We start from the raw sequence: 26865 nt of genomic DNA on the forward strand, positions 1-26865 counted from the left end.
GCCAGCTGCTCCATCCTTCCTCCATTCCTCCTTGCCTTCCTCCTTTTCCTGCATTCTTCCTCCTCTATCCCTTCTTCATGCCACCTGCTCCATCCTCCCTCCTCCTCCTCTTCCTCCATCCTTCCTCGTCTTCCTCCTTTTCCTCCCTTCTTCCTCCTCCTCCATCCTTCCTCTGCTCCTCCTCCATCCCTGCTCAGGACAGGAATGTCACAGCTGGGAGCAAACCCCTCTTCCCCCAGCCCAGCGCGGCAGCAGGAGAGCGCGGCGTTGGTGAAATAACTTTATTTATTTAGTGATACACTGTGGCTGTGTCACACAGTCCTTACTCAGAGTTACAGTCACACTTACTCGCTACAGCTACAAGACAGCGGGGCCGGACACACGGCAGGAACACATCCAGAAAAACAGTGGGAAGGGAACTATTGGATTCCACTAATTACCCCCCGCCCCTAATTGGGGTCTCCCCCCTCCCGCCCCGGTCCGTGACTCGAACAACACGAAGGGACAGCAGAGCTGCCTGGGGAGGGACAGCAACACCGGTTCTACAGACACGGACACCGACACCAGCGACTCCCACGAGGGGCTATGTACAGGGAATGGGATCAGCTTCCCGAGGGGTGGGACTGGACTCACATCCCAGCTTCCTCCTGCGGCCAGGGGAGGGGACTCTGGGGACCTCAGTGAGCTGCTGCCAGGCCAGGGCTGTCCCTTCCCCTCCTCAGGTGACACACGGTGTCAGGGACCCAGGGACACCCTGCCAAGGGAGGGGAGGGAGCGCCAGTGACCCCCCCACCGCGGTCACTGTCCTGCCACAGCATCCTCTGTGTCACACAGGCCACGTGGGGAGGGACAGTGGAATTCTCCTCTCTGCCAACTCACAAACCAACTTTTGGTGGACCCAAAAGCCCAGGAAATCTCTGAAAAGCTCTATGAATTAATCCAAAACCAGGGGCTGGGGGAAAGGAGGCAGTTCCCAACCTCCAAGGTTGGGGAGTGACACCAGAATTCCCTTCAGCAGCGTCCAGTCCTCCAGTCCTCCACCCACTGTGACAGGAATTCCCTGCCACTGCTCCCCTCAGCTTTGGCAAAGGTTAAAACTCCCCCTGGAGTGAAATGGCTGCTGGTGCCACCCCAGAGCTCTGCTCCAAGGGCAGAGGCAGTGGGAATGATTCCATCAAGCAGCAACCTGGGAATGAGAGTGGAATGTTGCCCTTCCCTCTGCTGTGGCTCTCCTGCTCGAATGAACCAGCTCCCACGACAAAGAACAGGAGAATGGAGATCAGGGAAGGAGCCTGAGGAGCATCCATGACTCCCAGGGCAGGTATTGCCCCTGCAGTGATGGATTCCAGGTCACTGTTTGCTTCCAGAATCCCTGAGGATCTCTCCCCACCCAGCCTCGGGCTGCAAAGCCTCTGTTCCCTCATCCTCCCCCAGGTCTGCAGCCAGCACTCAGCAACATCCTCTGGATGGGAAGAGATTCCAGCAGGCTCTGGGATGTCCCTGCCGCACAAACGGGAGCAGCAGGGTCCAGAGCTCTCAGAGCCTGGGGCTGTGTGACTCAAGGGGCAAAACTGGGAAGCGGTGAGCAAGAGTTAGCCAGGATCATCCACGGAAAGGAGAAACCAGGGAGCTCACGGGGCGTGTGCCCTGCGGGAAGCAAAGCCTGGGAACCTGCAGAGTCCAAAAAGGCAAGTCCAAGTGACTGGTTTAAGTTTAAGGAGCAGCCTTTTACCAGAGGAAGTGGGGATGCAGGACAGGGGGCTGGAGAAGGCAGGGGGAGGATGCAAGGCAGGAGGGAAGGCAGAAAACCCAACCCCCAAAGCTTCATTTTTTGTCTTCCCTAACTCGGCAGCTTTTCCATGGCATTCACGAGATACATCTGAGCAGGGAGGCTCCAGGTGGGAACACGGGGAGAAAGGCAGGAAGAGAGAGAGAGAGAGAGAGAGAGGGAGAGAGAGAGAGTGTGAAGGGCACCATGGTGCCAAAGTGCAACAACATAAAAAAATAAACTCAAAAGACAGGACACTCATTCTGCACTCAGGGCTCAAACCATGCAGTGAGAGGGGCGGCCAGGGCTGCTCCCCACCAGTACCCAGGGGTTCATTTGCTCGTTGGGGATGGTTTGCCAGCCCCGGGGGGGGCGATGAGCGCGAGGTTCTCTGCCAGCCTGGCCGGGCAGGGCTGCTGCTGCTGCCAGGGGCTGTTAGCAGGAGCACCCGCTCTCCGTGACTGGCTGCTCGGGGGGCTTCTCTAGCTTGATGTCAATCACTGCAGGGACAGTCAAGGAATCACCCAGCACAAGATGTGGAAGGGTTGTTCGGGGTCTCTCCATGGCCTGCCTGCACAGGCAAAGCCAGGCATGAGGTGAGACCACTGAGAGGATGGACAAAAAGAGTAACAGACTCCAGTGTTCTAAAGCTGTGGAAATTCCAGCCTCAGTTCAAGTGGAGAAGCAAAACTTGTGCTGGCCATTAGTTGTGTACATTTATACCTGGCCCACAACCAGGGTCATACAATCCAGGGTGGCTTGAGTTGGAGGGGACCTTAAAGATCACTCAGTGCCACCCCCTGACACCTTCCACTAGCCCAGGGTGCTCCAAGCCCCATCCAACCTGGCCTTGGACACTGCCAGGGATCCAGGGGCAGCCACAGCTTCTCTGGGTAATCTGTGCCAGGGCTTCCCACCCTCACAGGACAGAATTCCTTCCCAATATCCCACCTAACCCTGCCCTGTGGCAGAGGGAAGCCATTCCCCCTTGTCCTGTTGCCCCAAGCCATTGTAAATATTCCCTTTCCATTTTTCTTTTTGGCTTCTTCAGGTCCTGAAGGTCACCCCAAAGCTTCTCTTCTCCAGCCTGAACAATCCCAGCTGGCCCAACCTTTCCTCATGGCAGAGCTGCTCCATCCCTCTGCTCACACTCCAACAGCTCCGTGCCCTGCTTCAGCCACATCCCTGCAAAGCCCAGCAAGGCCCGTCCCCACAAGGTGCCAAAGGAAGTCAGCAAGCCCAGTTTAACACCAGGAGATTGCCCAATTCCATGGGAAAACAAGGATACTGTCTTCTTTGCTCTTCTCTGGTGTGCTGTCCATCCCAGGTAAGGCAGCAGCCACACGGCGGAAAAGCTGGAAAGCAGCAAGAGAGAAGCTCAAGGCTTGTCAGAAACAAGTTCCTGTTAAAAACACTGTTTTACAGCAGAGTCTGAGTTGTACAAACTCCTTAAGTGGGTACTTTAGCAGGCAGAGCAGTGATCAAAAATGCCACGAGGATTTTATGCAGGATATTTAACAGGTTTTAAAGAACTTTTTATTAAAGAACTTACTCAATGCCTACGAAAAACCAGTTTTATTTTACCTGTTCCTGCTTGAAGAGAACGTGGAATTAATTAGTAACATTCTTCCAGGGATCCATGGAACTCCCTCCTGCACTTACTAAAAATCATTTACCATGTTTAGCCTCTGCTTGTGCACAAAGGGTGCACGTTTGGGGATTTCTCATCACTCAGCTGGCACTGAATATTCCTCTGTGGAACAACAGAGCTTTTAGAGCCCAGCCCTTCAGATCAGCCCTGCTGCCAAAGAGCCATTCCTCAGCAGAACTGCTGGTTCCAGGGAGCTGCACTTACACTGGGAAGGGCTATGCTATCCCCAGAAAACCTGGAAAATGAGTTTGCATCACTCCTCAGCCAATGCCTGGAGCTCGCCCTGCTGCCCTCACGCAGTGCAGACACTGCCAGGCTGCTGAACTCTGCTGCATCAAAGCCCAGAGCAATCCCTGCTGCTCTGATTCCCCTCCTCAGCCAGCCCTCAAAGGGTGCTCCTTCAAAACCAAGGTCCCAGTGAGGTGCTGGGGTTTGCAGCCTTCCAATCCCAGCTCTCCTCACAAACTCCCACTGGGCAAAGAAGGCAACAGGAGTCAAAATCCACACTAAAGTGGGTTCAACCCAGAACAGCCACAAAAACTGAGCCCAAAGCCTCCCAATCCCACTGTGGGGCAGAACCAAGCTGCTGGTGTGCAGCAAACCCCTGAGGATGTTTCCCAATTTCCTCCAGAGCTCCTCACAGCTCCTTATTCCAAGCTCTGTCATATCCAGAACAATCCCTGAACCAGTGGAGAGGGGAATCACAAGCAAGAAGCAAAGAGCACAGGCAGAAATCAGAGAAATTCTGCTTAAAATGAAAATTTCAAGGTTATTTTGCTGTTTGGTTGATCAAACACTGGCACCTGGACAGTTCCTGTCCTTTGAGATATTCCAAACTCAGCTGGAGTCAGTTCTGGGCAGCCTGCTCTGAGCAGAAGGGCTGGAAGGGGTGATTTCCAGAGATCCCTTCCAACCTCAATTCCTCTAAAACATTTCAAGATTCTCTGGCTGGCAAACAGAAGGAGGAACTTCTACTCCAGTGCATCAGCAGAAACAATTCTCCCCACTGATGTCAGCAGTGATTTCAGCAAATTGACTGTGAACCAAACCAAACCAAACCAAACCAAATTCCAGCTGACTGGCTGCACAATTTCCCCCCTTTCCCATCCCTCAGCACATTCTGGAGTGAGTCCTCCTTTGTTTCAAGGTTTAGCTTTGACAGGGAATCATTGACTCAACGGGAGAGGAGCTTGCACTACATAAACCAAGAAACATCTCAGGGGCTGGCATTAAACACGAGGGAATTCCTGCAGGATCACAAATCCAGCCTGGAGCAGACCCAGAGCAGGGAGATTCCTGCCTGGGAACACAGCCTGGGCGTACCTGTTTGACATTGTAGCCAGTCTTTGCACTGGTCTCAATGAACATCACATTCAGCTCTTTGGCTCTCTGCTCCCCTTCCTCTGTGGTGATTTGCCTGCACAAAGGTGGAAAGGAGACACAAGGAACAGAAGGAAGAGTTGGAGATGGCTGGCAGTGAGCTGCTGCTCCCCCTCCAAGAGGGTGCAGCCCACCTCAGGACCCCGGAGGCTTCACCAGCCCCAGGTATTCCAGCTGGGAGTGAAAACACCTCAGGGAAGCTCCCCAGGGAAGCCCTGGAGTTGTGGCAGATGAGCAGCACAGGATGAGGTTTGTGCAGAACAGCTGAGCCTCATCCACAGCGTTCCAGGCAAGGAAAAACCCCCACATCGAGACAGGGAGTTTTCCAAATCTAACAGAGGGAATGCTGTGAGGTGACACAGAGACTCCAGCAGCAGGGACAGTGCAGCAGCGTGGGGACAAGCACCTGGAACTGCCCTTCTGTGTGCCATTAAGCCCTGCTTTAGCACTGCTTTCAACACACAGCACATTCAGCTCCTGGGCTTTTCCCTCACCCTCCTCTACAGAAACCTGTCTCCAGTAATGAGAACAAATCACAGAGCAGGAAAACCAAACCAAAGCAAAAGAGTCCAAAAATGAGAGAAAGAAAGCTGCAGGGAGAAAGAAAAAAAACAACCAAAAAAAGCCACCAGCCACCAACTGAAGCAACGTTGAGTGGAATGAAAAACTTACCAGGCTGCACTGAACAGGAACAGAGCTATTTTTAGTGCTGCTTTTTGGCCTCAGAACTTGCCTCATCTCTGGTTTTTATCAGAGGATGAATGGCTTCCCTGTATTCTGCCTCAGAAAAAAAATGTCACCTTTGTGACACCAAAGGTGGCTTTGTCCAGCCTTCAGAGGCCCAGAATCAGCCTGACACAACCCCAAGGTCCTTTGAAAAGAAAGGCAAGGCAGCTCCTGTTACTGACACCTGGATATTCCCTTCCCCTTCATTCCAAATTCCAGCCCACACCAGGACTACTGGCACATCCAGCTGCCAAAATAAGAATTTCCAGGGCTGCATGAACTTCAGCTGTAGCTGCTTCAAACAATTTTCTGGTATTTTTAATTCTTCCAGCAGTGCTGGGCCAGCTGTTGTGCACCATCAGGAAATACTGCAAGGCTGAAATGATCCCGTTGGCCTTTCTAGTTTCACATGAAACTGGATTTTGAGAGGAATTAGAAATGCCAGGCTATTCAGTCAGGGAGCTGCAGCCATTCCCAGCTGCCAGGAGGGCACGGGAGAGGCTCAGTGGTCAAAATCCAGAGCTGGCTCAGGGACAACATCTCGGATTTTGCTTTTGTGAACGTTTTCAGGGACAGATCATGAATTCATCACACATGGAATTCTTAAGCAAAATGAACTGCACATGGTTTTATTGTATTCCTGAAGCTCTCAGCACCAAGTTTTAGGAATATTTCCAAAGTGCAAGGAATGGAACTCCTCAAAATGCTTCCCAGCGAAGTGGGAAAAGACAAATGGAATAACCCCTGCTTTTCCTGCTGGGCATGAAAACTAAAAACCTGCAGGGCAAACAGCCAGGGATGCTGGGACACAAAACCACCAGAGCCACAGGAGAAAACCCACATCACAACACATCCTGAAGGAATGTGTAACTGCAGGAGTGAGCAAAGCAGGGGTTAGCAGTGTTCCCACAATGGAACACTCAGATCACTCTGCCCATCATCCCAAGAAACAGAGTAAACTGATACTTAAACAAAAGCCAAGATTTTGCTCAGAAAACATCAATTTCATCTATAAATTGTTCTCCTTCGATCAGGAAAATCTTCTGAACAGCCAAAGTACAAGAACTTAATGTTTTAAGGCTTTGTTTTGCTGTGAGATCCAGGTTCTACCTTCCTGAGGTGATTTTCTGTGCATCAGATCAAAATCCCCCTGTGGCTTCCAGCCCTCACACACGCCCTGACACCCAAAGCCCACATTTCTGGGATCTGTGAAGGTTGGAACTGCCTGGTTCACTGCACCTTCCCTTTGCCAACTGCTTCTGGCAGCACCCACTAAAATAAAAACCTTCCCTTATCTACACTGCTCCTGGTACCCTCCTAAGGAACAAAAATCTCTGAAAATATTCACCAGAATCATCGCTAAATCAACAATCCAGAGAAGGATTTGAAATAGGAACACAAAGTAAAGCCTGTGCTCTTCTAAGAGCTCGTTACATTGGTTATTTTGGTTGATGTGCTGTAGAATTAAGAGTTTTAAAGCAAAATGCTTTATGGCACCTCCCAACACATTACTCTGTGTCACTTTAGGAGTCTAATCGAATTCTTGGGTCTCTCTTTGCGGGAAGTTTGGGTTTTGCTGATTTGGTTTCCTTTCACACACCCACAAGCTCAGTGTGTGTTATGTATGACGTGAAATTTATACTCAGAGAAATTCATTCTTTTAGATCAATCCTCCAAAAGTTTGTGCTGCTTCTTAACGAGGAGAAATTGAACTTCCAGTTGCACGTGGAGAGAGAGTGAGGGTAATTAGTGGAAAACAGTGAAAATCAGCTGATTTCCTTGCTTTCACAGGCAGCTTTTAGCCTTTACCTCAGTGTGAAAAGGAAAAATCAGACAAAATACCCTACTGAGATAATGGTGCAGAGCCACTTAAGCAATTTTTTTAGGTGGGTTTGCTTTAAACTATTTGTTGGACGGCAAAGGGAATAACTTTTGCTGAAACCAGAAGTGAGAATTTCCTGACGAGCAAACGATGTTGTGTTTAAAACTAAGGCCTTGTTTAAAGCCCAGACTGGCCCAGTGGTGGCTCCGGGCAGGGCAGCAGGGCCCAGTGTCCCCTGTTACCTCTTGTCTGCCAGGTCGGTTTTGTTCCCCACCAACATGATGATGACATCACTGCCTCGCTCTGTCCTGACGTCATCGATCCACTTGGAGGTTTGCTGGAAAGAATTCAAGTCTGCAGGGAAGAATGAAACAGCAAAGCTGAGGATAAAACTCCTTTACGACACGGAAAATGCTTCACTTGTACTCAGGTGCTTCTCCAAACCTCCACACCCCACATCAATTATTTCCCACCCAGACAGAAAAACAAGGAAGGCATGAGAACATCTCTGATTTTAATGATGTTTTTGCAGAACTTGAGGCTGTAACTTCTCCATTCTGCTCGTGTGGGGCGTTTCTACCAAGGGCACAGCAGAGCACCCCTGCCCGGAGCTGCCCCAGGGCCCCACTCACTTGTGATGTCATAGACCACGACGGCGATGGTGGAGTCGCGGATGTAGCTGGGGATGAGGCTGCGGAACCGCTCCTGCCCCGCCGTGTCCCAGAGCTGCAGCCGCACCTGCTGGGGCCAGCCCGGCCCACAGGGAGAGGAGAGAGAGCAGGGAAACCCTTTAGGGAAAAGGCCACTCCACACCCAACTGCAGCAGCTGAGGGGACCTTGTCATCTTGCCCCCAAATCCAACCCCAGCAGAGCTGTTTCCTGGATCTGTTTGTAAAGTGCTTTGATTCCCTCCTCTGCTTGCCCAGAGATCCTGGGCATCCAAATCATCATCAAACCAGATCCCAAACAACTCTAGGATTTGGCTCCCACCTCATTACTGGGGGTAGCCAACAGTACAGCACTGATCTCCCAGGATTATGGATGGGATCTCCACAGGACTCATAGCCTGGAGCATCTCTGATCAAAGCTTTTGGGGCAATTCTCCCAGGACAGACACCAGGCAGGAAAACAGATTCAACCTCCAGCACAGAACATCCGTGTGATGGCAGTGGGGATTTCCATGTGATACTGAAGCAATGATAACTTCAATTCCAGCAGAAATGAAAGCAAGTGTTACACACTGCAGGGTTCAGGTGGTGCAAAGGGCATTGGGTTCTCCCAGAGCAGCACAGGAGTCATAAAAATGCTGGAGGAGTTTGACTCCAAACACAAACTGTTATTATTATATATTACATATTATTATATATGACAGCTCCATGGTCTGGGACCTGCCTGGCTGAACCAGCACGACTCATAAACCCCCCAAACACCCCAAACAAAAAGCTTTCCACACTGGGAGTCCTTTTCCTTCGCCCCACAGTTCCTGAGAACAGGATTGCTCCTCCTTCCCAACAGTTTTCTGGAGGCACCCACTGGTTCCCAGTTTACAGCCACAAATAATCCCAGCAGGGAGGCAGAGCACTGGTTAATGAAGCAGCTCATCAAGGAAAAAGCAGCTTCTCCAGGACCAATCACTGCTTGTTTAGAAGAGGAAGAGAAGCTGATAGAGCACAGGCCTGCAGTCAGATTCAAAACAACATCTTATCTCCATCAGGGAATGTCGAGCTGATGCCCTGGGGCTTAAGGAAGATTAGGGTTTATAGTTAAAGCAATTAGCTCTTGCTTCATTATGACGGCAGACTTGATTACAGGAGCAGAAGTCAGGGCTCTTCTCTACTCAGGAAACTCAAGGTGACAAAGTGGGAGCACCTGGGCAGTGTCACAGCAGAGCTGGAAGATCAGGCTGATCAAAACAGCTCCTGGATTTCCCAAGCTTCCCTGGACAGTGCTGCTACACTGGAATATTCCAACAGTCACCCAGGTGGTGACTGAACCACCCCAAACCTTCAGACTCACAGCAAAAGGCAACTGGAGGAAGCACCACAGAGATGGCCCAGGCAATTTGTTTTATTTGTTAAATTTATTTAATTTTATAGATTTGTTTAATTTATAATTTGTGCAGAGTAAAGTTATTTGAGGGAAGGTTTCCAGTGAGCAGGTAGGTACCACACAGACACCCCTGAAGTGACCCAGGTTTGCTGCATTTCTACAAGCCCAGGTTTGTGTACACCCATTTTAGAAGGGAAAATACAAATAACCACTGTGGGACACCAGGAATGAGCCCAGCCTCCCTTAGGAACAACCTTCAAGAGGGGCCTGAGCTGAGTATGGACTCCCCTCATGGATCTCTCCACCTGCATTTTGGGATATCCAGCACATCATCACTAGCTAAACAATTTGACTGTGCCCCCAGAAGTACCTGAGCATGTCCCTTCTGCAACACAAGAAAACTTTAAACCTCTCAGTCACTAAGAACTGTGAAAAAATGAAACTATCTGCAAAGACCAGCCTGTTACTGAAGAATCATGAGATCAGCTGTCACTTAATTTCTTCTGACATGGCTGGGAACTGTTAAGAACAGTATGGACTGGCAAAATGCTTCCAGCTGCCTGGATAAACAGCATCCTGTACCTGCACAGTGGGAAAAATGATGCCAAGCTGTGCATCCTGCCCAGCTGCCTCAGCCAGGAGAGTCCCCAGCACAGGCCACCACCTGCACATCTCTGTGCTCCCCAAACAGGCCAGTCTGACATCATGTGCACCAAACCAGGAATTCCCCAGGACTTCTCTGGGAGAAAGACCAGGAAATGATTTGCCCTGAATAGGGAGGATAAATCACAGCCTATTATTGTTACAGTTCAGCCTAGCAGAGCAAAACAAACACCTGAGTCTAAACTTGTCTGTAACAGAATAAAGCTGGGCCAGAGCTTTTCCACTTGTGCTGTTTTCTTTAGTGAAATTCATATAAATCCTGATACTGTAGATTAACAAAACCCCCACCAGATCAAGTGGAATCAAAACCAAGGAGTTACAACAAAAAATTCTCTTCATAACTTCCTATCCTGTATTAAAACATTCACGTCAAGAGTTACAGAGAATTTCCCTCAAGCTTGTTTGTTCTTTAGAAATTGTGGTTGTTGCACCTCTCCTCTTTCAAAAGCTCTCTCGTGAGTCTCCAGGTGTCTTTTCCAACAAAATGGGAATCTTGAATCCTCCTAAGTCCCTCTGCAGCTTCTGTTTAAAAGGGTCTTGTTTTGTTTTACCTACTCTGACAACATTCCTTTGCTCTGGCACCTGAAGCTGTTACTTGTATAACCTCTCTCCTTACCCAGAAATGAAAAAGAAAAATAATTTTGAAGTTAGAAAAAATAAAAAACCAAACAAACAACACAAACAAAAAGAAAAACAGTAAAGCTTTGCAAAGGCTACCAACAACCAGCACAGACACAGGAATCCCCAATCCCTGCCAACACCCACAGGTGGCTGGTGGGCTATTGTAGCTCTTTTTGGGTGCCACCACCACTTCAAGAGTAAGATATGTGTTAAAAGCAAGGTCCCTGCAGACCCTGGGCTCGATACCTACTTGTGATGTCAAAGACAATGAGAGCCACAGCAGAGTCACGGGTGGAGCTGGGAATGAGGAACCTCTCCTGGCCGGCTGTGTCCCACAGCTGCAGCCTGATCTGGGAAATGGAAAAGTGCAGGGGAAAGGGGAAGGGGAACAGCAGGAAAATGGAGAACAAAACCAAAACTCAAGTGAAATCAAAAATAAATAAATAAAAATAAGTTGCAAAGCAAAACTAAGGCAACAAAAGGAAAGTTCAAATGGAACAGAAATGTGAAGAGGCAGCGGCACTTCCCGGGGTCTGGGAACATCCCTCCCTCCACACACCCAGGAATATCTCACACATTCCAACCAGAAACCAGGAGAGCCCTAAATCCCTCCTCATGGCACCAACTAACAAGGGAAATGCACAGCCAGGCCTCAGGGATCCTGCCAGAGCAGCCACACAAGCAGCTGGCCAGATGTGGGACTCCTGACCCTAAGGACCACCTCAGCCCAGCCTGGATGATCCCACTGGAAAACCAGAGGTGGTGGAACCCCCAAGAGCAACCACGCTGCAGGCTGGCTTCTCCTGCACTAATCCAACCAGGCTGGGAAGATATGGACACACAGAGCAGGAGGAACTGCTCAGTCTGTCAGGAATGAGAGGAACTGGCACGTGGATGTGGCTCCTGACAGTCAGGACTGAGGATGGGGCTTCAGGTGGCTCCAGCCACGCATCCCAGTGCTGGGAATGTCACACAGCTGCCCTTCCTGGGAGATGGTTTTAAAGAACCAAATTGCACATGTATTTCATGGAATCCCAGAATGGTTTGGGGTGGATGGGATCTTAAAGCTCATCTCATTCCACCCTGCCTTCCACTACCCCAGCTTGCTGCAAGCCCTGTCCAGCCCAGCCTTGGACCCTTCCAGGGATGAGGATCCCTTCTGCTGGCTTTTGCTGTAAGGCCATATCAAATCCACCGAAGCACACATCCCAGCTGGAGGCTCAGCATTCCTCATTTCCAGCCCAGAAATCAAAGCCTATTGCAAAATCCAGCATTAACCACATCTGAGAAACTATTCCAGCGTCTGAATTTCCTCAGCTTGCTTGCTTGTATTTGTCCCTCCTCTTATCTACACTCCACACCTCTGTTATCTGAACAGGCTTTATGGGCTCTGTGAACCACTTACATAACCAGGAGAGCTCACAGCACTCCAACATTGGGAGGAAAATGGGATTTTCTGGATAGCAGAGCAGCAGGTGAATGACATCCTGACTTACACAACCATGAGGAACCCACATCACCATAACATCACACAGGCATCCACAGGTGTCCAGCAGCATTCCCAGGGTCTTTGCTTTAAACAAAGGTTAAAGAAGGGCTTTTCTAAGAGGGAATCGTTGCTAAAATGGCAGAAAAATTCTCAGGAAATTCAGCACACACAATGGGAAGAGGCTTCTTTGGAACAGCAGGCCCAAAGCTCCACACAGGAGTGTTTCCTGCTCCCCACAGCTCTCTCACACTCCTCACACAGCAGTGAAATGGGAAAAAGGCAAACACTGGCACAACACGAGCAAACCCACAAGTACTGAGAGGAAATCCAGGAGAAGGGAGTGAGAGGTCTCTGTGCAAACAGGAATCTCATGCAGGCTAAATCCCAAATTGCTTTACTGCAGGAGGTCAGAGCTGTGCTACCACAGGAACTTCCTAGGAGGAGGAACAAGATCTAATCATGAAGGACTTCAAGACTTGGAACACCAAATCCTTGGCTTTTTATTGGCTTCAGGAGCTGCACTGCATGAGCCACATGGGTCCTTTCCAGCTCAGAATAGTCTGTGCTGGTCTGAGGTCTGCTCAGCCCTTTTCATCCTGACAATCCCAGAGGCAGAGCTGCAAATTCAGGGAGCAAACTGCACCTAAAGCAGGTCCACACAAGAGGCAGCACGTTCCCTGGGATGTGGCCATCACCCAGCCCCAATTCTCCATGGAAGACTTTGACTTCCTGACAGAGGTATCAGATCTTGTACCAGTGATGGGATTCAGCCCAGGCTGGCTCTCTGGAGGCTGCTGAGGGATTCCAGCAGCTGCTGGAGGAAGGGCCAGGGGAAAGAGCCCTCCCAGCCATCCCAGCCCTGCCCCACTCACCGTGCGGTCCTCCAGGTACATTGTTTTGGACAGGAAATCAATTCCAATGGTTGCCTGGAAAGAGGAGAAGCATTAGGAGCTGTGACTTGCCTCCCAGCATCCCCTTGCTGCACAAACTCTCAGAAATGTTCCCAAACTTGTTATGAAGCTGGTGAAGTGATTTGCCTTCAATTGCCTTCAACTGAAGTGATGAAAACAAAGCAATCTGGGGATCTGCACCAGCTGCATTTCACAGCATTCCTCAACACTTCTCAGCTCCACAAGAACCTCTGAGTCTGGATTTTAACCTCAGACATTCCTGCATTTCCACACAGATTGTATCTGAGCTGGCAGCTCCTTCTGGCCTGCCCCAATTCAGTCTGGTAAGAATTATCTTGTTAGAAATACCCAAAAGGTAGAACAAACGAGATCTATAAAATATGGGCAGCCGAAAGCTAAAAAAGCCATTTTTATCCAGGCCTTTCTGCTTCAGAACGTGCCTCCCTTCCAGGGACATTCGGCAGCTTCATTTCCCAGGCAGGTCTGCATCCATTCCCATTGCTACAGCAATTCCAGCACAAAGGCATTTAAAATACTGCCCTCAGTAAGGTGCACTCCCAGGCACTTCCATCAAGGAGCTGTCCTGGCTCATCAAAGCCCCAGGAAAGAGGAGAGAGCTCCTGATGTACCAGATTTGAGTGTTTTAGGCAGATTATCCCCATTCTTAACACTCACAGCTGAATGTGTACCACTGGATAATTGTAAAGAGCAACACAGTCAGTTTTGGGAGGGAGAATTTATTTCTGGGAGGTCAATTTTCCAACCAGGCCATGGTTTATAACAAATACAACAAGCAATAAATAAATCTGTGAGAGCATCTTACAAGAGTCAGGAAAAGAAAGGAAGCACAGGAGAAGAAAAAGCACAGGAAGCACAAGAGAATCCAGTTCCAGTGACTTGTCCTCGACTTCCAATCACCCCAAGCTAACCCAGTAACTCTTCCAGGCTGAATTAAAAGATAAAGCCCTAATCTCATCTGCTTTACAGATATTTGATATTCCCATGAAATACCTCTGAGTGCTTTTGATGCAATTAATTCTTCCCCAAACCTTCAGGCCTCTTCCACATCTTCTGCTTTTCATCTGCAGCCTCTCCATCCCCACCCCCCTCTTTGCCTGCCAAGACTTCCCTGGCTTTTCCTATCTTTAGTCCTTTAGTCAAAAAATAGTAATAAAAAAACTGAGAGACAAAATATACCAAGCTGACTGCTGGCAGATCCATCTACACACTCCAGACTCAACTATTCTGACTGAAATGGAAGCTCTAAAGATAACAGAGACTAAGAATGTCAGAAGGTGCTGGGTTTTTATTCATTCTCCATTTCCTGAGGCTCCCACATCCAGCACCAGAAATCCTGACCATAAAACAATGTTCTCCCCATTTTCCTCAAGGCTTCTCACAGGATCTATCCCACATCCAAAGGGGATCTAAATCTTGCTCCCTTTCTGGGCACTGCACTTCCTGACATCACACTGGATGCTGTGATTCACCATTTCACAGCACATTTTAACCCCCTATCTGATTTTTGAACTGACATCTCATGGAGAAATGGGCTCCCGGGCATCAATTTGAACAGCAGGGCATGGATTCATTAATAAAAATATATTTTAAAAGCAAATAAATACTATCACATACCTGGTAAGTATTGTCAAAACTGTCATACATAAACCTGGTGATCAGGGAGGTCTTCCCAACTACAAGAGAAGAGAAAAATTACTTTCAAGCGGCAGTGGGGGAGAAAAAAAAAAATAGCACTGCTTTGGGAGTGGCACTGATGTGACAGCAGCTGCCAATCTCAGGCCATTCCAGCTACACCTTCCTGGGAAACAGCCAGCTGGAAATTTCAGTCCCAAAATGACAGAGGCAGATCAATCTCTGCAGGTCCAAACTTAATCACGGAGATAACCTGGCCCTCAGATCAGGTGTGTGGATAACAAAGAACCGCTTGTTTGCTGTGGGCAAGCAATAAATCTGCTTTGTTACCCTGTTCTGCTCCTTATGTAATCCCCAAGTCTGGGACATAAACATCAAAACAAAGCAGGTGATATCCCAGATGCTGTTCTGCTGCCTCTGGCTGCGTGGAAAAGCAAAATTCCACACTCCCACCCTCGCTTTGTAACAAGATTTTAGATACAGAGCAAACTCTGGTGGTTTATTTCAAAACTTTAGATTTACATCTCCAAATATCATCAAGAGACAAAGTGCAGAACTGATAAGAAGTGAAAAACAAAGATAAAGCTCCAATTCTGGCTCAGGAAGCTGGAGGAAGCCAAGAAAAATTGGATATCCGTGGACACGGATAGAAAAGGGAAGAGGAATAAATTGCCTAAAAAGGTTGTGAAATTAGGAACACTGGAGAGGGTTAAAGACAAATTAGACAAATGTCTATCAGCAGCAATGTCAATCCTGCATTGGAAAGGCTGGGAAATGAGACAACTTCTGGAAATCCCTCCAAGCTCTCCAGTTCCAGGCTCGAGGAGAAGGTGAGGAGCAATAACCCCACGACTGTTTGGGTTGGAAGGAGACCTTAAAGCTCATCCAGTTCCACCCCTGCCGTGGGCAGGGACACCTTCCACAGTCCGGGCGGCTCCCGGCCCCGTCCAACGGGCCTTGGACACTCCCAGCGAGAACACACCACGATTCCAAGCAAAACACACAACTCACCCTCCTATTCCCAGGGAAGGGGCACAAAAGGGAGGCCCTTTGAGGCAAAACAAAACCCCCTGCGAGGGAGGGAGGAAGGGAGGCCGCGGCCAGCGGGGCAGCGCAGCCGCCGGGAGCCCCCGCAGCTCGGGGGCCGCCTCCCCGCACGGGCTGCGGGCGCACTGCGGGCCCGGGAGGGCGGAACGGAGCCCCGGCCGAGGGGAAGGGCCGGGAACGGGGCCCCGGCCGAGGGGAAGGGCCGGGAACGGAGCCCCGGCCGAGGGGAAGGGCCGGGAACGCGGCCCCGGGCCCCGCCCGCGAAGGCCTCGGGCCGGGCCGCCCCTCCCTGAACCGCGTCCCCCGCCCCGGGCACGGCGCGGCCTCGGCCCCGCACGGCCCCGGGCGCTGCCCCCCGCCCCGCCGGCCCCTCCCGGTTCCGCCCGGGCCCGGCCCGGCGCTCACCGCTCTGCTCGCCCAGGAACACGAGCTTGAACTTCCTGAGCGGGTTGCCGAAGTCGCCGCCGCTGCCGGGCGCGGACATGGCGGCGCGGGGGGGCCGAGCGGGAGCCGTGATGGGGACAAGGAGACAGCGCCGAGCGCCCCGGTACCACCGCCCCGCGCGTCACCTCCGCCGCGTCAGCGCCGGCCCGCCCCGCGGGGAGGAGCCGCCGGAGGAGGGACGCGGCCATGGCAACGGCGAGGGCCGGGCGGCAGGGGAGGGCGGTCGCCACGGCGACGGGAGGGGTTGCCGTGGTGATGGGGAGGGCGGTTGCCATGGCGACGGGAGGGGGTTGCCGTGGTGATGGGGAGGGCGGTTGCCATGGCGACGGGAGGGGGTTGCCGTGGTGATGGGGAGGGCGGTTGCCATGGTGCCCGGGCGGGCTCCGGGGCGAGGATGCTGCGGCGGGTAGCGGGGGTGCCCGCGCTGCAGCGGGGGTGCTCGAGCGGAGCCGCCTGGAGCGGGACGGAGCCGGCTGGAGCTGGGCTGGAGCCCTCCGCAGCGGCGATGGTTGCGGCAGAATGGGTCTGCCTGTACCGGGATTGGACTGCAGGATAGATCCTGCGGCTGTAGCAGGATGCATCCAGTCGTACCTTGGATGGGCCCGGCCGGGAGGGGCTCCACCACGTCCTGCAGCACCTCGTCCTCCCCACCACTGCACAAAGGCAGTGTGCTCCCCCCGCCCAGCACAACACGGAGCCTGCACCGGGCCACCGGGTGGGTTTATTGGTATCAATGTCGCAGAGCTGTGCACAACATGTCACGGGCAGGTGACAGCCACGCTGGTGACGCGCTCGGCCGGGGCCATCGCATCCCACCCTGTCCCTGTCCCTGTGCTGGCACCCATGGGAACAGGGAGCACCGCGGGGCTTTCCAGCGTGGCGGGCCCGGGAGGAGCTGCAGCAGCTCTCAGCACCACTACCAGGGCTTGGAGTGGGTGAGGAGGGGGGACCTATGGGGACTGTGGGGGGCTGAGGGGGCTGTGCCAGGTGTGGCACAGTGGGGACACTACAGGTGGCTGCGTCCTGAACTGGGGCGTGGGGGCCGGCAGCTTAGCTCTCCTCTTTCTCAGCTTCCTCCTTCTCATCTTCATCATCCTTCTCTCCCTTGAGCTTCTGGCGAGCAAATTCCTCGATGACAATGTCCTCCTCGCTGGAAGGAAGAGCAGAGCACAGTGAGCCCTCAGGAGGAGGGGAAATCCCTGCTGAGCCAAAACCCTGCTCCTGATGGGGACAGCACAGTGGTCACACCGGCCCTGTCACCTCACTCAGAACACTCAGGTCACTGTGAGGCACAGCCTGGACCCAGCACGCAAACCTTGGCCCCATCACTGTGAGCCTGCATGACCCAAGGAGCCAGGCCTGCAGCTTCTGGTGGTTTTCCACAAAATATTTTGCATTTCCAAGGGAAAACAAGGAAAGGAAAACAATGAACTGAGTTACCTCCTGAAGAAAGGCAAGCAGTGAATGACAGCAAGGGAGAAAACAGAAAAAAAAGAGTCAGCAAAAGAAATTCCAAAAATTCCAAAAGCTTGGGAATGTGAAATGATTTGGCAAAACTGATATGGAGCCACCAAGAGATTTCCTCTTTGGAAGTTTAAATGTTCTCACTGAGCTGGGAAAGGGATGTTGCGAAAGGGATAAGTGTGAAAGTCTGGAGTTGCAGCCTGGTTTTCCAGGCCCCAAGTCCCAGTGCTCACATCCTGTTGCAGGGTGTAACCAGACACAAAACCTTCGGCAGGGCCATGGTGTCAGGAATGGGTTTGGCACTGCAGCTTCCCAGAGGGAAGAAGTCGCAGCTGTGGCTTCAGCTGGAAGAAGCTGATTTGGGAGGAGAAGAGGCCTCTGGTGCTGGGGAATGTGCAGGGGCACAGGGACATGGCTGCCAGCAGCCCAGGGACCTCTGTGCAGGACCAAGACCATGGAGACATCTTGTCCAGTGACGGCACTTGTGGCTGGAAGACACTGCCAGCTGCTTCTGAGGGACAGGGCAGGGCCTGGGCTTGCAGCTGCTGTGGCTGCAGCAAGGGCACTTGTCAAATAAGCCCTGGGAGTCTGCAGAAATCCCAATCCTGGGATTTGGTCTCTTCTGCTGCCTCTGAGAGTGGCTGCTGTGACACTGGCTCAGGGCTTTGAGTGGGTGGTTTAATCCAAGGATGTGACCTCAAGCTGGGATGTCAGCTCCATCTGTGATGGATCTGTGTGGTGTGTGTGTTAGAGGGAACATCTCTTTACCTTGGCTTAGCTGTACTCCAGTGATGAGCACAGGGAGAAAGGGATGGGGAAGAGAAAAGATGTGCAGGTTAATACAGAAAGGACATTTCAACTGACAGCTCTCCTCAAGGCTTGGGTGTTTTCCTGGAAAGAGGGACAGGTGGGAAGGGTGCTGTGGGGAGGGCATCTCCCACTCTGCTCCAGGACACAGGATGGGTGCAGCACAGCTGGACAGCTGTGCCCATCCCATGGGAAAACTGCTCCCACCTCTCCCCAACACAGCTGGACAGCTGTGCCCATCCCATGGGAAAACTGCTCCCATCCTGCTCCAGCACAGCTGGACAGCTGTGCCCATCCCATGGGAAAACTGCTCCCACCCTGCTCCAGCACAGCTGGACAGCTGTGCCCATCCCATGGGAAAACTGCTCCCACCTCTCCCCAGCACAGCTGGACAGCTGTGCCCATCCCACAGAGAGCACAGCAGGGCCCTGGGCACTGGGGCAGCTGCACCAGAGTTGTTTTCAGCAGCTGCCCCCTGAACCAGAAGTGCCTCTTTCCCGCTGATTTTTGGCAGCATCCCACACAGAACTCACAGTCATCAGGCTTCGGGTGCATGAGGATGACGGGCATCTCCACCCCAACATCACTGGAAGGAAAAGCAGCTCTGTCAAGGATCCTGCCCAGCACAGGCCCACGCCCGGCCCCACAGGCAGCTCCCCTTACCTGGCAGTGAGATCCCCCAGGATGCTGTGGCAGCAGGAGAGAAGGGACAGAAATGAGCCAAGGCAGAGGAGGGAGGTGTTAGGCTGTGCTTTATACTGAGGTGGAAGATGGTTGATAACAGGGGTGGTGGGGTGGGGGTCAGAGAGCAGCCCAGTGACCCCAGGGGAGCAGGGCAGGGATGAGGGGGGCCATGGTGTGAGTGCTCTCTCATTTCCCTGGGGTACAAAACCCCCCAGCACAGCCAGAGCTGATGGGCCCTGATTCCCCTGCCCACGGAGCCTCACCCTCCTCGGGACACCACCAGGTTGACCTTCACTTTGTAGGACACCAGGATGCCCAGCACCTCCTTGTCCATGCCAGGTCTCAGGCTAGGAAAGAGGCAGAGGGGGACAGTGAGGGGGCAGTGCTGCCTGCAGACCCCATCCACTCCCCCCACGGCAGCACCAGGGTTTATTTGCATCCTGCAACATGTGGGGTGCACTGAGGTTCAGCGGGCGAGGAGAGCAGGAGAAGAGAGGGGAGGGCACTTGGGGGAAGCCACAGAGAAGCTTCTGGAGGCCCCTTCAAGCCCTGCAGAGGGATTCGGGATCTTTGAACAACATTGGAACTGGGAAGCTACATCTCTCCTATGGAATGGAGAGGTGACAATGTCACAACATCTCTACATTTTCCAGCTGGGTGGGCTGGGTGGGCTCAGGGGCCCTTGCTGGGAGCCCAGAGCATCCTGAGCAGGGGGAAGTGGGGGAAGGCGTGGTGGGGAGCAGGGGGAGCCCACACAGCTCTCACATGGTAGTGGAGGCCAGGTTGGTGTCCTCGTGCTTGAGTTTGCCATCGAGAGCGAGGCCTCGCTTCTGGCGGTTCGACGAGAGCAGGGGGGTCACCGAGTACGTTTTGGAGAAGGTGGAATTGGCGGCCACAGTCTCACTGGAAGGGTGGGAGAGAAGAGCTCAGAGCCAGCCCCAGCCTGGGGGTGTTCAGCATCACTGCAGGCACCTGTGCAGGGCCAGCCCTGCCCTCCCCATGCAGCTGCTGGGCCATTTCCTCCTTTCGCTCCCTCCTCTCTTTCCCCTCTGCAACCACTTCTTTTTTCTCCCCACCACCTTTGCTCCCTCCCTCCTCGTTCTCAGGCGGGCAGACGCTGTGCCTGGCCTCAAAAATGCAAAATGAGGAGAAGCAGCAGCCTGGGACCAGCCGTGCACCTTCCCCAGGGACCTTGCCAGCCACCACCAGCTTGTGCTGGTGGGACGTGGCCCACGGCCTTCCCTGTCCTCTGCTTCCTCTGCACCTGCTCTACTAACCAGGACATTTTTGCTGCTTGGTGTAAAACTGCCACATCCTCTGTCCCCATCTCCCATCCTCCTCCTCTTCCTCCCTCTCGGAAATGCCACTTCACCTCCGGCCCCTCATCCCTTACTTTATCTCCTCGGTGCACACGGTCTTCGTGTATTTGTCCAGGGAATACAGGACCACATCTGTGACCTGATCCACTGGGGACAGAAAAGGGGGAGCCGTGTTGGTGACACGGCAGGGGCTCACAGTCCCCATCTCCATCAGTGATGGGTGCTGGGACTTGTCCCTTCTGCCCCTCTCTCACCTGAGATCTTAATTTTTTTCACGACCTTGTTGGTGGTGTTGTTGATGTTGACGGTCACATTGATGGGCTCCCCGTGGTAGTAGATCTGCGAGGGGAAGAGGCTCAGTGATGTGACCAGAAATCCTGGTCCCCATCCCTGGCAGAGGGGACAGTGTCCCTACTGACCTCCCTGTCCAGGGAAGCTTCGAGGTGCAGAGGCTTGTCTGACATCATGAACTGCCGGGTGGTCTCGGCTCTCGGGGCCGGCCCCGTCTGCAGCGGGGCGAACTGGACCTTGCGGATGATGAGGCGCACGGAGTTCCTGTGGGGACACGGGTGGCACCCCCAGTGTCCCCCACAGCATCAACGGGGGGCCACAGGGACTCTCTGGGGACTTCACGGTGTCTCCAGCCAAAGGGTGAGCGTTTCACCTGGCTCTTAGGATGTGACACAGGGACCACTGCCCCAGTTTCTGGCAGAGTTCCCCACCCGAGCATGGCCCAGGCTGACACAAGGCCCTCAGCCTGACCCCTAAGCTGGTCACCCCAAAAAGATCCTGTGGTTTAGTTTTAGGGCTGAAAGGGGGAAAAGGGATCCCCTGAAAATACCTCTTGTGAATTTTCTCCTCCAGATTTTCAGCACAAAATCCTTTGACCTCGAAGTCCACGCCACAGGCCTGGGGGAACATTTGTGGTCACTGAGCAGGAGGGGCTCAGAGCTGCCTGAGCTTTAGGTTCCTTGTCTTCCTTCCTTCCTCCACTGCATTCCCAGAGATCCTGGCTTTGATTCCAGCCATCCTCCCTTCCCACCCTTCACCCCACGGGCCATGAGAATCAATTCTCATTTTTAGCACCCCACGACTCAACCCCTTCCCAGGGAGGATGGTCCAGGGGACACAGGCTGGGGACAGCAGCTCACCTTTCCCACATCATCTGGCCCAGGCTGGAGGGTGATGGAGCAGGGCAGGTTGGTGGCAATCTGGGCAGAGCAGGGAAAGAGAGAAAATGGGAATAAAGGGCGTGTTCAGAGCTGAGCCCTGGTGACACCACGGAGCCACATGGCCGGGAGGGGCTGAGCAGCCCCTACCTCGAAGGTGAAGGGGTAGGCGTTCTCCCCGAGCTTCTTCATCAGCTTCTCCTGCAGAGGAGTGAGGGTTTTGGGGGCCTGGTCGGGCACAGGTGGGTACAGCTGGGTGGTCAGCACGTAGATGTCCTTCCTGAAGGTCAGGCCGATCACGTCGAGGTCATCGCGGCCGTAGCGGAAGGCGCAGGTCAGCGTCACGTACACTGAGCCAGGCAGGACAGGGACCAGGGGAGGGAGGGAAGGCACAGGGAGTGAATAGAGAGGCAAGAAAAATTGTTCATAAAGTCTTCAGCGGAAATGAGACTTCCTCAGACTCTAAATATGAACAGGATCCCTCATATCCTGCCTCGGTCCTGATGGAAAAGGAGCTGTAGGTGACACGGAGCAGCTTTAACCCGAGCACAGCCCCGGGCTGCTGCTGAGCGTTGGGCTGGTTCCATCCCCTCCCCTCATGCTGTATTTCTGTAGCAATACCTTTCCTGTCCTTTAGGTACTCCGGGTCAATCAGGCAGACACCATCTGCAAACAAGCAGAAGGAGAAGGACTGGTGAGCTCAGCTGCCTGGGAAGATCTTTGCTAAAACACAGCTTTTTAAACCCAAATAATCACTTTGCAGCTGGAAGGTGACTGAGAGGAGCTGCTGCCAAGGGGGATGGTGATGCCTCCTCCAGCAGTGTGGCTGGGTTGTTTTGCAAAGAGATTTTGTCCCCTTCCCCACTATTTTTCATAAGGATATTTGCAGGAAAACAGCATTTGCTCCTTCAGAGCTGCTCCTCCTGCTCTACCAGCAGCCTGCAGCACTGAGGCTGGCATCCCCAGCCTCTTGTGCCTGTACTTCCCCCTCAGTGCTGGGCACAGCCCCACTCACCGACAGATTCCACTGAATCCACGTTATCCACATAGTCTCTCTTCCCCAGGTAGAGGGAGAGCTGGAAGCAGCACATGGGAAAAGGAAGGGAGTAAACAAGTTAATGTTTGCCATGGAAATGGCCCAAATTTTGAAGCCCTGAGTTGTGTCATGGGGCTTGTCACCAGGCTGGACCAGAATCACCTTGAAGGGCTGATATCAGGGTATTTTTTAATTTCTGTTTTGAAAAGCCAGTCGTGCTGTGGCATCGTGGCAGGTCCAGGAATCAATCAGATTTCAAAGGGAAGGCAAACCCAGCCTGGATCCTGGGCAGATCCAGCCCAGAGGGATCCCAGCACAGCCTGAACTTTGGGCTGGACACACGAGGGGACAGGGCGCATCAGGGGACAGGGCACAGAGACTCACCTTGCTGTTGGGGCTGGTCTTCTTGAAAACCCTGTGGAGAAAACAGAGACAGGTATTTGGGAATGTCTTGGACAAGGCTGGATGGGGCACAGGGAGATGATGGGCTGCCCTACAAATGTGCGGCATCACCGAGAGCCACGCAGGGTGTCCAGTCCCTGGGGAATTCCATGTCCTGCAAATTCAGGGCCAAACCCACCCAGTGTGGCTACCCCAGGTGTGCTGCTGAGCTCAGGGTGACCATGGAGGAGTGGGGGGATTCTGTGTCCTAAGAGCAAGTGAGAAAGACCAGCACAGAGCTCCACGACAGCTCCATGGGAGCTCACATTCCAGCCCCTGGGAGCAGCAGCTGGGCTGAGCTGCGGTCTCACTTTCCCTCTCCTCCTGTCCTGCTCCATCCCAATTCCAGGTAAATAAATCAATAAAGATGCTTACTTTGATCCATCTGCCATTTTGGCTCAGTGCAGGAATGTCCACGTGGAAATCTGTGGGGGGAAACAGGGAAAGCACTGGATGAGGCGCTGGGGAAGAGGCAACTCCAGCCACGGCCACCATCCAACATCCTGCACATCCCAGCAAACTGCAGAGCCCTCAGGATAGGGCACTGCCACCTTTGCAGAGCTTGGGAGCCCCAGGTTTGGCTTTGTGGCAGCACATGGGAGCTGAGCCAGCTCCTTGTTCCCAGCCAAAATGGTGAGGAAGTGAGAGAGGGTTGCTCCAGAAAAGAGGAAGCACCGGGGTGATTCCTAATGGAGCAGGTTCAAGACTGGGAAAGGTAAGAAAATGAACAAAAGGCCTTATAGAGTCTTAATTTTAATAGTTTTTCCTGGAAACTGGCTGGCATGGCTCAGGGGTAGGAATGGGCTTGTTTTGTCCTGTCACTCACAGGAAGGTGAGGAAAACCCAGGCAAAAAGGTCAAGGGAAGCTCAACTGCCCCACGGAAAGAGGGGTCTCAGGGCACAGGATCCCTCCATTGCCCACCCTTTATGCTGGGAGTGGGGCTGGAGCTGCCCAGCCCTGCCCAAGCTCTGCTGGCTCCAGCCCGTGTCCAGAAGGAATCTGTAAAGATCCCACTGATCACCGGCTGATTCTCCGGGATATTAAACGGGATGAGCTCAGCCTCTTAGGGATAGGCAGCTCTGACATGAGCACAGCTTAAGCCCAGGCAGGATTTTAAGCCCCAGGGGCACGTGGACAGCGTTGCCTCTGAGCTCAACCTCAGGGAAGCTGGTGAGAGAGAAGAATTGGCCGTGGGAGTGAGGGGATGATTCTCTTCCCCACAGAAAGACAAGAGATTAGTCCCAAGCTCAGGATCTTCGAGGTCCTTGGGTGCTGTGGGATGTGAAGTTCGGGAATCCTCGCAGGGTGAGAAGGCGCAGAGGGAGTGGGAGCAGAGTTTGGCTCCCTCCAGACCCCAGGAATTGGGAATGAGGCAATGAAAGGTGGAGGGGAGAAGAGCTGAACTCCTGCTCTGCATCTCCTAATCCCCAAAGAGGGAACTCAGACCCTCCCTGGCTTTGCTCAGCTGTCCCATGCCACTACCCAACCCCTCCACTGTGTCGTTTGGCCACACTGGAATCCTTTTTGTCCTCATTTTCCCCATTTTTCATCTGTAAACCACCCTCCTTCCTGCCACAAGCCAGCACCAGTGTCCTTGCCCTGTTTTCTAAACCCTCAGAACCCCGGAGCCGTGGCAGGGCTCAGGCAGCAGAGCAGGCAGCACTCACCTGGCAGGTAGATGGACAGACAGACGCTCTCCTCTTCCTCTCCCAGCAGCTCCCAGTGCCACCCAGTCACTACAGGCTGCTCTCAGTGCTGCTGCTTCTTATATCCCCCCTCAGCTGTCCCTCCCCTGGCATCTGATCTCGCCCACTCAGCCCTGGCTGGGCTCTGGGGGGTGTGAGTCTGTGAGTGCTCCAGGAAAGGGACTTGAGGGAAGAATCCTATTAGTTGATTAATTGGGGAGACGCTTCATGAGTAAGAGTGGGCTATAAATACGATCTCTTGCTGGAGCCCTGGGAAAGCAGCTTAGAGGGATTGGCAAAGAGGGCTTAGGAGCAAGGTGATGGTAATTGAGGTGGAAGCTCTGCTCCTGGTGGGAAGGAGTGTGGATTCCCACAGGGGCTCTCTCCCGTGGCAAAGGGAGATGGGATGGGTCTGGGCATGGGGCTGGATGGAGATGGCAGAGGAGGGACCAGCCTGGAGTTCTCCCTCTCATTCCTAACTGGATAACAGAAGGATGGAGGCCCAAGCAGCTTCCTGCATGGCCAAGGTGCCCATGAGGTTGCTCACCTAGAGGTGACCTGCCATGGCCCAGGGCACAGAGGACACCCTCCCCATGGGGACACTGCTGTACGAGATGATGGGGTGAAGGCAGGATTCACCCTCCCTGAACCAAGAGGGAAGGACCAGCCACCCCTGGTGGGTGGGACACAGAGCTGCCACTGTCCCCAACACAGCCTGCCCAGCCCAGCATCATTTCATAACTCCAGGCTGGCCTTGCCTGACCCCACTAGTGCATCATCAACTCCAGGTTTGCTGCAGCAAAGAGGAGACTGTGGAAAGCCCAAAGTGGCTCTGCCTTATGGCTGCCAGGCAAGCAGAAATCCCACTGCAACCCTGGCCCAGCCACAGGCATTGTGTGGCATACCTTCCTGTGGGAACAGTTCTAGGGATGGGGCACAAGGACAGCCCAGGGCAGCTACAAACTGCTCCAGCAATACCCCACTCACCCTCCTCACCTCCAGCACCACTCAAGCCCTTCCTTTGGGGCTGCACTTGGTTCAGAGCTGAGCATGGGAATCAGGATATCCCTGCAGGAGCTGTGCCTCCTCCCAGACCCCTGCATCAGCTCAACAACATTTATCACCTAGGTACCAACTCCTCCAAACACAGCTCACCTGTTCATGGCCATGCCATGCCATGCCATGCCCAGCAGCCCCACTGCCAGGGCTTTAGCTGCCAGCACACGTTCCCTGGGGCCGAGACTTGTGATCTCTTTAACTGCACACAGGAGAGCTGCTTACGTTCCAGATTAACGGGTGCTATTTCTGCCACAGTCAGGGGGACACGTGAACTGTGACCTTCACACTGGCAGGTGAAAGAGGAGGAGGAGGAGGAGGCAGCCCCACTTGGACACCCTCAGCCCGGCCAGGGCCCCCAGCACTGCACCTGGGGCACCTAATCCTGTGCTTTGTTTGTGGCTCTTCATCACGCTCTCAATGAAAGCCCTGTGACCGGGCCACTCACTGGCTCTGCAGGGTCTGCGCAGTGTGGCGAGGTGGAGAGCAGGGCTCACCTTGGGTCCCTTCAGCTCAGCCTAATCCCAGCTGGGTGGATTCAGCCTTGCCCAAGCTGGGGAGCAGATAATTCTCCTCCCCAAAACAGCGGGGAGATGGACAGAGCCCACATCCCTTCCCACGCTCTCCCTGAGCTCCAAACCAAGCGCTGGGGAAGGAAACAGAGTTCAAAATCATCAGGAAATGAAAGAGGCTTCTTCCTTTTTCCTGTGCAATGAATGGCCAGAGGTTTCTCTCATCATCTCATCCCACCATCCCTCCAGGTACATGCACTGTGTGAAGCACAGCTCAGCCACTTCCGGAGGGGCAGGACACCCGTGGGCGTGGGGCTGGTGGCTTCATCCCTCTGTCCCAATGGCCCGTGCCCTGGAGTGTCCTGCATTCCCAGGGAAGGGCCACGGGGCCTCCTGCATCCACAGGCTCTGGAGGGAGCCTTGGTGCAGCCAGAGCCCAGCAGCCTGGCCCTGGTGAGCCCACACTG

The 26865-nt window shown here is 53.3% G+C and overlaps 2 protein-coding genes across 7 annotated transcripts; both read right to left on the minus strand.

The window, feature by feature from the left end:
- Nucleotides 1–266: 266 nt before the first annotated feature.
- Nucleotides 267–16382, minus strand: RAB41 (RAB41, member RAS oncogene family). Of its 6 annotated transcripts, none has more exons than XM_038122745.1 (9): nucleotides 16186–16322; nucleotides 14716–14774; nucleotides 13042–13095; nucleotides 10931–11030; nucleotides 7980–8085; nucleotides 7590–7701; nucleotides 4743–4836; nucleotides 3057–3123; nucleotides 267–2268 (listed from the first exon to the last, which is right to left on the minus strand). In XM_038122745.1, exons 2-9 carry the CDS (start codon nucleotides 14739–14741, stop codon nucleotides 2204–2206), a joined length of 624 nt encoding a protein of 207 aa, XP_037978673.1. In that variant the 5' UTR covers nucleotides 14742–14774; nucleotides 16186–16322; the 3' UTR covers nucleotides 267–2203. The 6 variants fall into 6 exon arrangements, with proteins under 6 accessions (XP_037978673.1, XP_037978672.1, XP_037978671.1 ...); XM_038122744.1 differs by having other exon boundaries at nucleotides 7980–8088; XM_038122743.1 differs by lacking the exon at nucleotides 7980–8085 and having other exon boundaries at nucleotides 16186–16382.
- Nucleotides 16383–17129: 747 nt separating this feature from the next.
- On the minus strand, nucleotides 17130–24958 carry ARR3 (arrestin 3). The gene is made up of 17 exons (XM_038122740.1): nucleotides 24813–24958; nucleotides 23520–23569; nucleotides 23088–23118; nucleotides 22683–22743; nucleotides 22289–22333; nucleotides 21818–22017; nucleotides 21650–21709; nucleotides 21340–21407; nucleotides 20918–21053; nucleotides 20753–20837; nucleotides 20573–20645; nucleotides 19945–20082; nucleotides 19443–19526; nucleotides 19159–19182; nucleotides 19029–19081; nucleotides 18456–18466; nucleotides 17130–17376 (listed from the first exon to the last, which is right to left on the minus strand). The coding sequence occupies exons 2-17, from the start codon at nucleotides 23534–23536 to the stop codon at nucleotides 17275–17277; spliced, it is 1188 nt and encodes a 395-aa protein (XP_037978668.1). The 5' UTR covers nucleotides 23537–23569; nucleotides 24813–24958; the 3' UTR covers nucleotides 17130–17274.
- Nucleotides 24959–26865: the final 1907 nt, after the last annotated feature.

This window comes from Motacilla alba, chromosome 4A, assembly GCF_015832195.1.
Source record: "Motacilla alba alba isolate MOTALB_02 chromosome 4A, Motacilla_alba_V1.0_pri, whole genome shotgun sequence".
Taxonomy (NCBI): Eukaryota; Metazoa; Chordata; class Aves; order Passeriformes; family Motacillidae; genus Motacilla; species Motacilla alba.